We start from the raw sequence: 13,274 nt of genomic DNA on the forward strand, positions 1-13,274 counted from the left end.
TGAAATGTTCATTTAGTTACAAAATGTTGTCATTTCGTTATACAAAATAATCATTTCATCGACGAAATGACTGATTTCGTAACGAAATATTCCATGCAACACTTGGCGCTCCATGGTTTTTGTCCATGGTTTAAACCATGGTTTCATTTGTACCACCTTTGTGAATTCGGGCCTACGAGTTGACACTACAGGAACCTGCTGTGCGGAGTTCCTGTTTATGAGTTGATGCTACAGGAACCTGCTGTGCGAAGTTCCTGTTCATGAGTTGATGCTACAGGAACAAGTTACAATACTGAGAACTATTTATACTATCTATATCCTGTTCATCTGTATATTTTTGTACTAGTTGATAGTATACTTTTGGTTGGAATGGGCTTTCATTTCTTTCTTTTTTTGGTGAGATGAGAAACTACTTAAATATTAAATATGAAAGAGTGTATTCATAAAACAATCCTCTTATAAACTATGAGAGAGCGTAAAATTCTAAGAGCAATTCACAGTTTACTTGATGAAAATTGATAGATTAAACGAGAACTTACCTGTTTGTAGTTTGATCTCAATTATATGAGTAATATTACGGAAGGGATTACGTTGACAAGAGAGACCCGCTGACGCATGCGCAGATTCCCCAATATTCATAGAAAAACCGGTCATGGCTAACGAAAACACAGATCAACGAGAACTTTCCACTGTAGTTTGAATACACAGGGAGGGAAGGGAGGGACGTAATCCCTTCCGTAATATTACTCATATAATTGAGATCAAACTACAAACAGGTAAGTTCTCGTTTAATCTATCAATTATACTTCGTAATTCCGTCAGGGATTACGTTGACAAGAGATTTTAAAGCCGTTAGCCATGAACGGCCTACGTAAATTAATGGCTTATCTATGCAGTAGGTATTTACCTGCATTAAATGGCCCTGTAGTCAATGTGGGGCTGGCTGCCATTAATTCTGGTGGTTCAGCTGTGGATTGCTTTTGCTCAGGATCACAGCTGCAGCATAACTTCTCCTTGTTTCCAGTGGTTTGTTGTAGAAATTTCTAAATGTCCTTTCCCCAGCCCAGCCTGCTTGTGCCAGAATTTGACTGATGGGCAAATCCGCACACCTTGCGGCTGATGTCGTAGCTGCTCGGGTAGAGTGGGCTACGTAAACCCGAGTATTTATCCCTGCAGCTGAAAGCGTGCTCTTGATTCACCTGGCTACGGTTTGTGATGTCACGCGATGATGAGGCTTCTTGAAGCTAATGAACAGGTAGTGCTCCTTGCCTCGTAATGTGCTTGTTCACTTGATGTAGTGCTGCAGGTAGTTCACCACACACAGTCGTCTGTCTGGTGGGAAGGCCCTCATCGACAAATTGAGGTTAGCGTTTCCTGGCCTGCTGTGCTTTAAGAGGTCCTTGAAAACAAATTGCGCACCGCTGGTTTTTAGCTGCATGTGGTCGAGGTGCAGATTGTGCAACGACTGTACTCTCTGCGCAGAAACTAAGGCCATTAATGTGCACAGTTTCCAGGTCAACACTTTCAAAGAAAGTGTCTTTGCAGGTGCCCACCTACGAAGTTTATTAAACACTATGTTCACATCCCAAATCTCACGATATCTGGGTAACGGTGGGCGAAGATGAAAAACACCTTTAACGAAACGCGAAATGAGTGGATGTTTTCCAACTTGACAATTATCCTCCAATATCAAAAACGAAGAAAGTGCACTACGTGCACTGTTGATAACACTGTAACTACAACTTTCATCATAAAAAAGAACACTTAAAAATTCCAGCACGTCCTTTGCTTGTGCTGTTAGATAGTTCAAACTACGCTTTGTACAAAAGGACTTCCATTTCCTGATGTAAACCCCATACTGCTTTTTTGTAGATTTTCGCCACGATGCTGCGATGAAATCAACTGTTCTTGAATTCAGTCCACCTCTGCTTAGGGGTTTTTGCAGCACCTGAAACAGAGCAGATCAAGTCTGTCATGCAGGGGATGAGGTTCTCCCGTTCCCGGGAGCGTAAGCAACTCTGCACTATGCCTTAATAACATTGGTCTTTCAGTGGTCAGGGACATTAATACAGGGAACCATGGTTGGGTGGGCCAGTTTGGTACAACTACGATGCCTTTTGCTTCGTCCTGCCTAATTTTTTGTAGGCATCTTGAGATAAGACAGAAGGGTGGAAAGGCATAGAAATCCAATGGACCCCAATCGAGTGTGAAGGCATCTACATTTTCTCCCTCTGGGTCTGGCTGCCATGCCACATATCTTTCTACTTGTTTATTTAGCCTTGAAGCAAACAAGTCGATTTCTGGGGTACCATAGTGACTGGCAATTTCCTGGAATTTTGCTGGATTTAGCATCCATTCAGACCCATCATTAAACTGTCTTGACCTGTGGTCCGCTTCTACATTTAATTTTCCAGGAATGTGGGACGCAGTGATCCAAATGTGCTTATGTATGCACCATTTCCAAATTTCTTTTGCGGCATCATTACAGTTAGGGGACTTAACGCCTCCCATGTTGTTTAGGTATGCTACAGCTGTAGTGTTGTCTACACGCAGCAAAACATGCACATCTCTTAGTTCTTTGCAGTACGACTTGAGACCATGCCCAGCCGCAACTAATTCAAGATAATTGATGCCACTATGCTTTGCATTATGTAGTTCCTTCTCACTCCATCTTCCCCCAGTACTACTGTGGAGGTTTGTGGCGCCCCATCCTGACCCACTGGCATCTGAGCGTAATTCTAGATCTGCTTTCTTTCTTTGGATTGGTGCGAAGGCAGTGTGAATGTTCTCTACCCACCACTGAAGCTCCTGTTTTGCTTCGGTGGATAGTTCCATTTTTCTATCGAAATGACCTTTGTTTGCCTTCAGAGCTTGAATTTTGTCCTTTTCCAGTTCACGATAGAACAATGGACCATACTGTACTGCCGGAAAGCTTGCTACAATCTTTCCGATCACTTGTGCTACTTACCTATTGAAGGTCTATTCATATGTAGCAAGTTAGCGCACAGATCTCTGATTTCTGTCATTTTACCTTCTGGCAGACTGATAGACATTTCTACAGTGTCAAGCATAAAATCAAGGAATTTTATTTTCCTGGTCGGATAGAGCACTGATTTTTCTGGGTGCACCACAAACCCAAGATGTGTGAGAAGGCTTACTGTTGTAGCTATGGATTCCTTCAGTTTCGCTTCACTTTCACTGATCAGTATGGTATCGTCAAGATATCCAATAACGATGTGGCGCGATCTTCTCAGTGTTGCAAACACTGGTTTCAGTATTTTAGTGAACAAACGGGGGGCTGAGCTAAGCCCATTTGGCATTGCTTTGAATTGCCAACACTGGTCACTGAAAGTGAAACGTAGGAATTTTCTGTCTCCATCATGTACTGGGACTGAATAGTAGGCATCTCGAAGGTCGACTGAGGCTAAGAAATTGTTTGGAGATATCAATTCCAGTACTTTGTGAATATTGTCCATCTTGAAATGACGATACACAAGGTACTTGTTCAACTCTGACAAGTCCAGAATTAACCGTATGCCCCCATTCTTTTTGGGGCGTGGGAATACATTGGAGATGAACTCTCCTTCCACATGACTGCATTGCTCAATAACATTTTTTGTCTGCAGATTTCTGATTTCTTCATGCACACGAGCATTGTCAATTGAATTTCTCCGAAAGGAGTGAGGATTTCTTGTGCTTGTAGGGGGAAATTTTCCCTCCTTAAATTCCAATTTCATGCCAGAAATTGAGTTCAGAATGAATTGATCATGTGTCACTGTCCTCCAGTTATTTCTAAGTAGCCTCAGTCGACCTCCAATAGGCCTATCATGTTTCAATGTACTACTAGATCTAGTGCCAAGTCTAGTGTGATTAGGTAAGCAGAGATTACTCAACGTTTCGGCGGTATCAGCTCCTACTTCCTCCGTTGGGAGTGCCCACCTCGCTGGGCTGTCTTCTTCTTCTTCTTCTGATTAAGTCTGCCTCCTTCAATAGACTGAAGATTCTTGCAGACTGGTGCTATTTACATTATAATACAATTTATTTACAGATGTTTACAAGCACATAGAAAATTTGACGAAAATACTAGCCACTGTGATCAACCGTTAGACGGTTTCGAAATGATCCCACAGATGGCGCTGAAACAATTTCTGACGACAGGGAATTCCAGTTCCTTACAGTTCTTGGGAAGAACGAATGGCGATGCGATTCAGTTCTCGAATATGGTACCTGATAGGAGTGTGGTTGCGAGGCTCTCGTTAACTGAGTAGCCTGTTTGATGATATAGTCCTGTGCTGAAAGAGGAGTGAGATTATTGTGTATTTTGTACATCATAATTAGCCTGTCATTTTCTCTGCGCTGTTCCAGAGTGGTCCAATTAAGTTCTTGTAGCATTTTGGTGTCTGTTGAGTTGCCTGGCTCGACGAGCTCAGCGTTTGTGCGTGAGGCGGCTGCCTGCCCCTCCTGTTGTAATTCTGGCCTAAAAAAGGCCCAGCAGTAGATCCAGCCACCGGTCTGTTATATGCAGCATGCTGAAAACCGCGTCCTCTCTGTGGGTACGGCCTACTGAGCGAGCGCTGATACGCCGCGATTGGTCTCGCCCTCCCTTGCGATTTCATGACTCCAGCTGCCGCTAGCTGCTGATCTTTCAAGTCCTTGACTTGCTTTCCTAGATCGTCTCCAAACAGTAGACGGGTAGCAGGGAGGGAAGGCTTACACAAATGTGCAAATCTAGAGTAAATGTCTGGTTTGATCAGCTCCTTACGGAGACAGTTGAGCTCGAAATTCGCGTTGCAAATCAGAGTGAGGGCATCTTGCTGCGTATCAGACATGCGACCTGCTGAGAGCGATCTTGTGAACGCATTTAATCCCTTTGTAAGTGATTTTTGCACCCGTTGTAGCTTTAGATCCCGACTCTTGGTCGCTGGTGGCAGAAAATCCCAGATAGGCGGATTCACTTTGGGCACATCGATGAGCTGACAATTGTTTGGAGAGGGATACTTTCCAACCACATCCTCCAGAACTTTCAGTTCGTGTTGGTGAGTCATGAGATAGGTAGTCGACTTTGCAACTTCATCGTCTATTGGATCCCCAATGTCAGTGGGCATCGCGAATTTAGCTGCTATGGTGGGGATCTCAAACTGTTCCACTTGGGACTGCGGGATCTGCTCTGCGTGGTCGAATCCAGACGCAGTATCGTCGTCATGATCTATCATGTACATATCCAGTTGCCCAGTGGGCGAGTTATCCGGCAAGTTCATGTCCGCGTGAGGCGCGGTTGGATAGTATGCACCCCGCGTACTCATATCTTGCTCGCCACTGCCCGTGGCGGTCGCCATGTTGGCCGGCGAACGTGATGAATTTGCGGTCGCTTGTGGGAGAGCTTCGATCACTTTGGAAAGCAAACTTTCCATTTTGTCAAGCCTTTCGGCGAATTCAGTCATATGAGCAGAAGTTTTTTGTTGTGAAGATCCCGCTACGGTTTTGGCAGTACCTTTCTTCACCTTCGTATTACTGACCGACGAAGCGATCGTCTTCTTTGCGGTGTTACTGATAGCTACTGCGGCCTTGCCGCTTGCATGTTTTTCTACCAAGATACCGACCTTGCCGGTGCCCGGAACCAGCGGGCCAGCTTTAGCGGGCGCCGCTGGGGTTTTGGGAGAGGCAGCCGTGCTCGCCTCCATACCGATCGTTCATTTTTTGATAACGGAAACGTGAAAAATAGTCTCTAAAGTGACTTACACTTCGACTGAGAGACTTTAAGTTTCAATATTCCACTAAAGCGCTAACCTATTCTTGAGGATCGCGACGATATTTTCAGGGGAAAAAACGGGCATCCGAAGCCGTGCTTCAGTGCAAATGCGCCGTCAACGAATTGGGGAATCTGCGCATGCGTCAGCGGGTCTCTCTTGTCAACGTAATCCCTGACGGAATTACGAAGTATAATTGGTTTTGAAATGGCTGAGATAGCCACAAAAAAAAGTGGTCCTATATAAGATGAGATCCACCTTCTATTAGGACCACAACCAAACCTTTAGGTTGTGACTCAGTCATGTTTGTATTGGTAGTTAAAGGTAGTGTGTCAGTCATTGTTGCTATATACAATGTATGCAGGCTTTTTGTTTACCTGTCCCCACTCGTAAGTTGGACATGGCAGTTCCTATCAGTACAAATCTCGAGGGGAACAACAAAACATCTTCGTCAGTTTCCAACTGCCGTAAGATAGTGCTAAGTTAGTTCTGCTGGATCCTGAGCACTGTCTCCATGGTACATGTATATGATTGTGCTTGTTGGCTCATAATCCCCTTATATACGCAGCACTCACGCAGCCCAGGAATCAGGCCCAACTGGAATGGATTGTTACCGATGAGCTTACATTTTGGCGCGCACATTCATTGACATGCAATCCTATTCTAGCGGGCCTACACTAGGCATGGTTTTCAAATGTACCATGGGTACAGGAAGGGCAGGGGACCAAGATCGATTCAATCAAAGCACCATAATATCTGACGACAGATTCCCTTTAGGAACTCGCTAGTTGTATGAAGTAAATAAATACACATTTCAATAAGCAGCTTAAAAGAATACAAAAAGTGTAGACTTCTCACCTGTGTAGCTGCCATCTGCTCTTCTTTGCTTGGCTTCTCATTGAAGACATCTCTTTCTGCCTCATTGCTGTTGGGACAACAGATGAAATGAGTTACAGATACACATAAGAAGATGAGTAAAACCAAACGTAATTAAGCTTCTTTGGTAATATAAAACTGTCCAAAGTAATCAACCTTCTTTTGTCATACGAAAAAAGAATACTGATGCACAGAAGGAAAGGTAGAATGATATTATAGTTTGCTGTTCATTATTTATGATTGATGATAATAACAACAATAATCAACAACACTTCCAGAGTGTATAACACAGTGTATAATACTGCAATTGCAAATTGCCATATATTGATGTAAACAAGCACTGAATTGATCAGTGTTTTAGTAGTACTCACTGCATGATATAAGAATTAAAACCAGCACGGGCTGTGAACCAGAAGCTCTGTGGTCTAGTGGATAAGACACCTGTCTGGTGATCAGGAGATTGTAGGTTTGAATCCTGCTTGAGTATGTATGCCCATGATTTATTTTGTCATGGCTACTACTAAAAAAACTTATCAATTAAATTCTTATTTACACTGAATGTCAATGTAGGGCAATTTGTCAATCAGTTGCATAAAAAAACAACTCAACATAAGAATTTCATCAATTTGAACATTATTTGTTTCTAAGCATGGGGGGGCAGGGGTAGAGATGGAGCATCTTATCCTCAATTTCGATAAATTCCTTCTTCCCCTTCACAACGAAGATTCTCACCTCTTCACATCATCCGGCTCTCGTCTGGAGAAGAGATAGAAGCGATTCTTCTTGAAGGCACTGCAGACCAGGGTGGGGTCGCTTTCCGTTGCCTGGAGACTAGGATTCTCTGATGCTTTCATCTCAATGGTCATGGCTGCCTTGCTCCCGCTTGGCTTGCCCTGATACAGACTCAGGTGCAGGAATCTCACATTCTCTTGCTGTAGAGAGCACAGAGAAAAAAAAAATCATGAAGCAGGTTGTATTTGAACCTTAAGGGCATTATTTATCATTTGCAGATGAAACAAAAAGCCAGCATTAGTGCTTTAAAACAGTTCTAAAATATGAATTAGGGATATAGAAACAACCTGTGTAAAACAGTTAATCAGTTTAATCGATGTTAAGTATTGTTAAATATACAAAATGTGAACAATACTTACAGTGAAATTGTTTCTAGAATAAACCGTCTACAGTTATGGTTTATTCAGAAAAAATAGTGATATCTCCTTATATTTTAGGCTTTATTACAAATTTCTAAAATATGGTAGGATGTTTTGTGATATCACTAACCTATGCATATGTATGAAATGTAATACCTCAAACTTTTTCAGATCACTGCTTTCAATTTTAGGCTTTATTGCAAATTTCTAAGATATGGCAGGATGTTTTGTGATATCACTAACCTACGCATATGCATGAAATGTGAAACCTCGAACTTTTTTTAGATCACTGCTCCCAATGGTAAACTGTCCCTTTAAAGGGACATTCATTGCAGATGATTTACATTATTTCATATCATGTATTACATACACCAATAATACCACACATATATATTTATATAGATTTGTGGAATTTATTGTGGCCCTTGAGCAGATCCAAAAGTCTCTTTTACAAAGTCTACTTCATGCTTTAACCCATTGAGGACGGACTGATTTGGCTATAACACATATTTCCCACAGACACCTTCCCGAGTATTCTCGGGACTCGTCTTCAACAAGTTAATTTGACTATCATCATTGGGGAAACAAAATAGAATGTAATATTCTTTTGAAATTGGACACCAAAAAAAATTAAAAGTTATTGAAATTTACATTTCACAAGTTTTCTAATAAATGCAGATATTTGATATCTACTTTCTACTACTTTTCTACTGCAATCATACCAGAAATTAATGATCCCTTAACATGTACATTGTGAACTATTTTTTTTTTAAAAAGAAGTTTAGCAGGAGAGTTCTCTTGACATACATGTGGATTCAGAGAATGAAGAAAGAGTAGTGACAAAACATTCTGTGAATGACAGAAAAAATCATAATGATCTGCTCATATGTGATGAAGTTCTTAACCCATTGAGGACAGGCTGATTTTGCTACAGCACACATTTCTCATAGACCCCTGCCCAAGTATACTTCGGACTTGCCCTCAACGGTTGAAGTTTTGGCGAATCAACTATGCCAGCCTAGTGCACTCTACAACAATATACATATCACAAGACTGGAATGATATAAGGAAAATGTACGGAAGATTTTCTTTACAGCTAATTACAACAATGCCTCTTTACATTAACACCTTTGAATATGCTTTCAGCACACTGTTCTTCTTACCTTTCCAATGATGCGGGATATTCTGTTGGTGTGGAGGTTGAGAATTTTAATACCCAGCATAGTGGCATACAGCACGAAATAGCCACTTTCATCAAATACTGAAATGGCAAACAAAAACATACCAAAGTCTGTATGTAAGTTTTGGCATGGAGAAATATCCAGCAATTTCAAATCTTCTTTTAAATATGTCAATGCAATAAAAGTTTTATTTCCTTTCCAGTCTCACTAAACTGCATTCTCACATACTTCTGATCAATACAAGGAGATGGGATCAAACTAACAAAACATATGGCCATAGAGTAAATCAATAAACAGGGGGACTCTGATACACAGCTTTGGCATGAAAGTATTCCACAGCAATCCCTGTGAAAAATCAAGTACAAATTCATTGACACTAATGTGGTACTAATAATGTGTACACCAGCTTCATATTGAGTGGCCAAAATCTGGATCTCTCAAAGGGCCCGACATGTGCACTCCAGCAAACCAAAATTAGTTAAAAGTGGTCGAACTTGCTTATCTTACAGTAGTTCTTTGCTGGCTCTTAGTGCATGCTTTATAAATCATCTATTTGTGTGATTAGATGGATATAATTAATGGTAGGCACATCAGTGGTTGGATCACATGCATCAAATGGAATCAGGTCACATCCCGAAGGACATGCTGTATGGAGAGCGATGTGAGGAGTCTACATCTTCCCTTCAAAGATGACCGTGCGCAAATGCGACATGAAGATAATGAATGAATGATAATGAATAACATTTATATAGCGCTTAATACTGATGTTTCTAAGCGCATCGATCCGGAAAAAGAAAGAAAGAAAAGAAGTATGACATTAAAATAAAATACAGCATTATGTAAATATACGTATTATGATATAACATGCAGCAGCAAAACAACATAATTAAAGTTGAGTAAACAGATAAGTTTTCAACAATGACTTGAACTTATCAAGATATCCGACAAAGACACAAACACCTGGGAAGGTGTAACTGACAATTGTCAGATGCGGAGAGGCACTGTCAGAGAGGGCACCAAGACGGCTGAAGCGGCAAGGAACGTACCGCAGGCTGACAAGAGAGCCAGGAAGAAGGCAAGGGCAGCCTCAGTATCAGCCCCAACGAACTTCATCTGCTGCAAGTGCTTCAAAGATTGTCATTCAAGAGTGGGACTACGTATTCAACCACTCAAGGTGATGCAACTCATTGCCTAGTGTTACTCCATTGTCTCCCGAGACAAATGGATGCCAACAACATCAGAAATAGAAACTTCATGGTGGAACTCACTGATGTTTGCGAGGGCGAAAGCGTCGGTCTTCTGTAGGTCCCTCTCCACCGCCATGCGGCGGCCAAACTCCATGTCCGGCAGCTGCTGCCTCATCTGGTGTAACTCGGTGAAGGTCTGGAGGGACTCGTCCAGCACCTTGGTCAGCTTGCCCGTCAGGAAACGGAAAATTCGTATCTAGACATTAAAACAACACAGACAAACAAATACCGGCTATCAAAAGATGATAAGACCCGAACGATTACAAAAGCTCATTGGATTTGTGCATTGGTGAATCAAAGTATTGCTTGGAAACTCATTATCAAATGTTGCCATCACAATTTTCTTGGTGATGGTGGAGAGATAACTACCACCAACCCACTGCTCACAAGATTACTGGTCTGTAAAATGTATTGACATGTAATATGCAGTAAAGATTATTAATTTATAGTTGAATTGTCTTGTCTCTAAAGGATGCAGATAAGACCAAAACAGGTTGTGTTCACATAACCTTGATAAGTCTGCTGGAAATAGGGTTCTTTGCATCATTCACAGTCGAATATTTATTGGTGAACTCTACATACAATGTATCTACCTGATTTTCACAACATTATAAGTTAACTTCGATGATTTCAATCAATATTAGGAAACTTTAGATTTTCGCGACGGGGATGTTCAGAGGAAAAAAATAACATGCTATGGACATGCACAAAACGCACCTCAAGTTGATCTATTTATAGCTTGCGTCGTCTAAGTTTTCCACTATGCGTTCTGGGCTATTTTTACGTCTGCTCAATTCACGACGTAGAGAGCTTCTTCATGCACCAATCATATGGGGGCGCCATCTTATTTTTAAAGGTTGCGTACCCAGTGTAATCTAAAGCGACTTTTCAACATGACGCACGGAAAAAGAGAACGTCCAGCTCAAGCGTCATCTCAAACGTCCACACCGCAAATCTAAAGCTCCCTAATATCTCACATAGCTGTAACCTTTCATACCTTTCTATCCTTGGCAATGGTTGCAATCAGCTTTCCGTTTGGCGAGATAGACAAACAGGTCGGCACCGTCTTGCACTGTGGAAACAAAGTTTAAAATGAACATACTGTTGTGTGAAAACCACTCTACCTAGACAGGTAAACATGTTTTGAATAACCTGCACAGAACTCACAGCAACAAATAGTTTTGGCATTTCATGGTTCAAATGCTACAAATATTATGGACATTTAGAAACCAGTTGATCGTTGAATGTAGTATCCAAGTGGTGCTTCAAAACAGTTCTCTGGGTCAAGTGACTGATTTAATTTGAACGTTAAAAGCATGATTTATCATTTGCAGATGAAACAAAAAGCCAGCATTAGTGCTTTAAAATAGTTCTAAAATGTGAGTTAGGGATAGAAACAACCACTGTAAAAATCTGAATCTGTATTCTCAGTGTTAAGTATTGTTAAATACACAAAATGTAAACAATAGTTATAATAAAAATGTGACCCGCTATAACAAAAGGATCCTAAAGTTGCTGATGGCTGAGTCGAGAAAATCAAGTTTGAAGCTGCATCATCGAAATTGGCCAAAACAATCAGATTTCTGTTTTTGGCAGTTTTGTAGCCTAATGTTTTGCCTATCATCTGCCGAAATTTCGAACCTAAATGATCACAGGAAAGGCAAGAAATCAGCATTTTTCTGGGCTATGATTTTCCGACTTTCAACGTAACAGAAACGTGTCAAAAGATTTGAATTTAGCGCCGCAGCTAAACTCCGCCCCTAGTAACGAGGGAGTGATCTTATTGGTCAGTGCGTGGCATCCTGATTACTGATTGGTCATGCGTAGACCGCTGGTGCTAAGCTTGAATGAGCATCGCGGAGGTCGCTAGGAGCATGCCTTCTATTGTCAAGTGGTGAAAACTGTCTCGCCTCCCCTTGATCATGACAGCGTTGAAAGGAAAACTTTCAAGGCGTTTTTCTTGAAACTCTGATTTCCTTAACCAATTGCCATGCGCTAATAAAATCATCGATATCTCCACAACCGAGTACTTTTATGACTTGTGCTATATATGAAATAAAAGTAGAAAAGTAAGGGAATAATGTCATGCCATTTTCAGAAAATTGTCCTACCCCGACTTTCGGATCCTTTTGTTGTAGCGGGTCACAAATGTTTCTAGACTAAACCATCTACAGTTCTGGTTTATTAAGAAAAACACTGATATCTCCTTTACTATCTTGGGCTTTATTGCAAAAATTGTATATGGTAGGATGCTTGTGATACAACTGGCCTACACATATGCATCAAATGTGATATCTTGAAAATTTTTTAAATCACTGCTCCCAAAAGTAAACTAGGCCTTTAAATCCTTCATCTTGCTCAAACTTCTCAAGAAATTTAGCTTCAGCTGTTATCACACAGACAGTTGAAATCAATTCTAGTTATTTGAGTGCCAACCTGAAGCAGTCAGTTGCTTACAACAAACAGATTTATAAAGAATGAATGTTGACAGAGAGTCATCATTGTGGTAATTAATCATTCTTTAGTTATATTTGAAGATCGAAATTTGGCACAAAAACAAGATTCATCTTATTTATGGGCCCTATAGATATGAAAATGTAAAGCAATAGCTAATGATCACTTCAATCAAACCATGAAGGAGGCAGTACATAATTACGGACTAGCAAACTCAAAATAGTACACTACTAGTTACCAACAGAAAACAAAGCATAATTCACCTTGACAAACTCGTAGAGGTCAGTGTCAGTCTTGTATCTGAAGTTGACCATCGGCGGGAAGATGTAGTCCTTCTTTGGCCCCATCCAGTACTCGAGGATTCCTTGTTTATCCACAGACAGCGCCACCTCAAAGATAGGGTTATACTACAAGGAGAAAGGCAAAGCACAATAAATGAAAAACAAAAAAGATGAGATGTAGTGAGGGAAACAAACCTGGGTACAAACAAGCACAATTTCCAACCATCTCTACGGGAAAGGGATTTCTAAAAGGCGACATTGACGTTAATGAATGCATTAATATACAAATAATACACAGGTGAGAGTGCGTTAGTGGAGATGTAGCGCACTCGAGGGT

At 41.1% G+C, this 13,274-nt stretch overlaps 2 protein-coding genes across 2 annotated transcripts in view; both read right to left on the reverse strand.

The window, feature by feature from the left end:
- LOC139741180 (peptidylprolyl isomerase domain and WD repeat-containing protein 1-like) overlaps positions 1-13,274 on the reverse strand; it is an 84,775-nt gene that overhangs the window by 56,441 nt on the left and 15,060 nt on the right. The window contains exons 7-12 of the mRNA XM_071651776.1: positions 12,920-13,063; positions 11,200-11,274; positions 10,224-10,398; positions 8,938-9,035; positions 7,356-7,555; positions 6,606-6,672 (exon numbers count right to left, since the gene is read on the reverse strand). Of these exons, the coding sequence (XP_071507877.1) occupies positions 6,606-6,672; positions 7,356-7,555; positions 8,938-9,035; positions 10,224-10,398; positions 11,200-11,274; positions 12,920-13,063 (759 nt within the window). The remainder of the gene's footprint in view (positions 1-6,605; positions 6,673-7,355; positions 7,556-8,937; positions 9,036-10,223; positions 10,399-11,199; positions 11,275-12,919; positions 13,064-13,274) is intronic.
- On the reverse strand, positions 1,286-5,681 carry LOC139741534 (uncharacterized). Its single transcript, XM_071652116.1, has 2 exons — positions 4,413-5,681; positions 1,286-1,432 (listed from the first exon to the last, which is right to left on the reverse strand). Exons 1-2 carry the CDS (start codon positions 5,679-5,681, stop codon positions 1,286-1,288), a joined length of 1,416 nt encoding a protein of 471 aa, XP_071508217.1.

The sequence above is a fragment of the Diadema antillarum genome, unplaced genomic scaffold (genome assembly GCF_040938485.1).
Source record: "Diadema antillarum isolate AM-2024a unplaced genomic scaffold, OU_Dant_1.0 scf00000031, whole genome shotgun sequence".
In the NCBI taxonomy this organism is placed as follows: Eukaryota; Metazoa; Echinodermata; class Echinoidea; order Diadematoida; family Diadematidae; genus Diadema; species Diadema antillarum.

What these genes read in the sequence shown, in the direction of transcription:
- LOC139741534 (XM_071652116.1), bottom strand. Translation starts at nt 5,681, where the DNA reads ATGGAGGCGAGCACGGCTGCCTCTCCCAAAACCCCAGCGGCGCCCGCT. An exon ending in CGCTGAGCTCGTCGAGCCAG is followed by an intron (nt 1,433 to 4,412) that starts GCAACTCAACAG and finishes GACCACATGCAG; the next exon opens with CTAAAAACCAGCGGTGCGCA.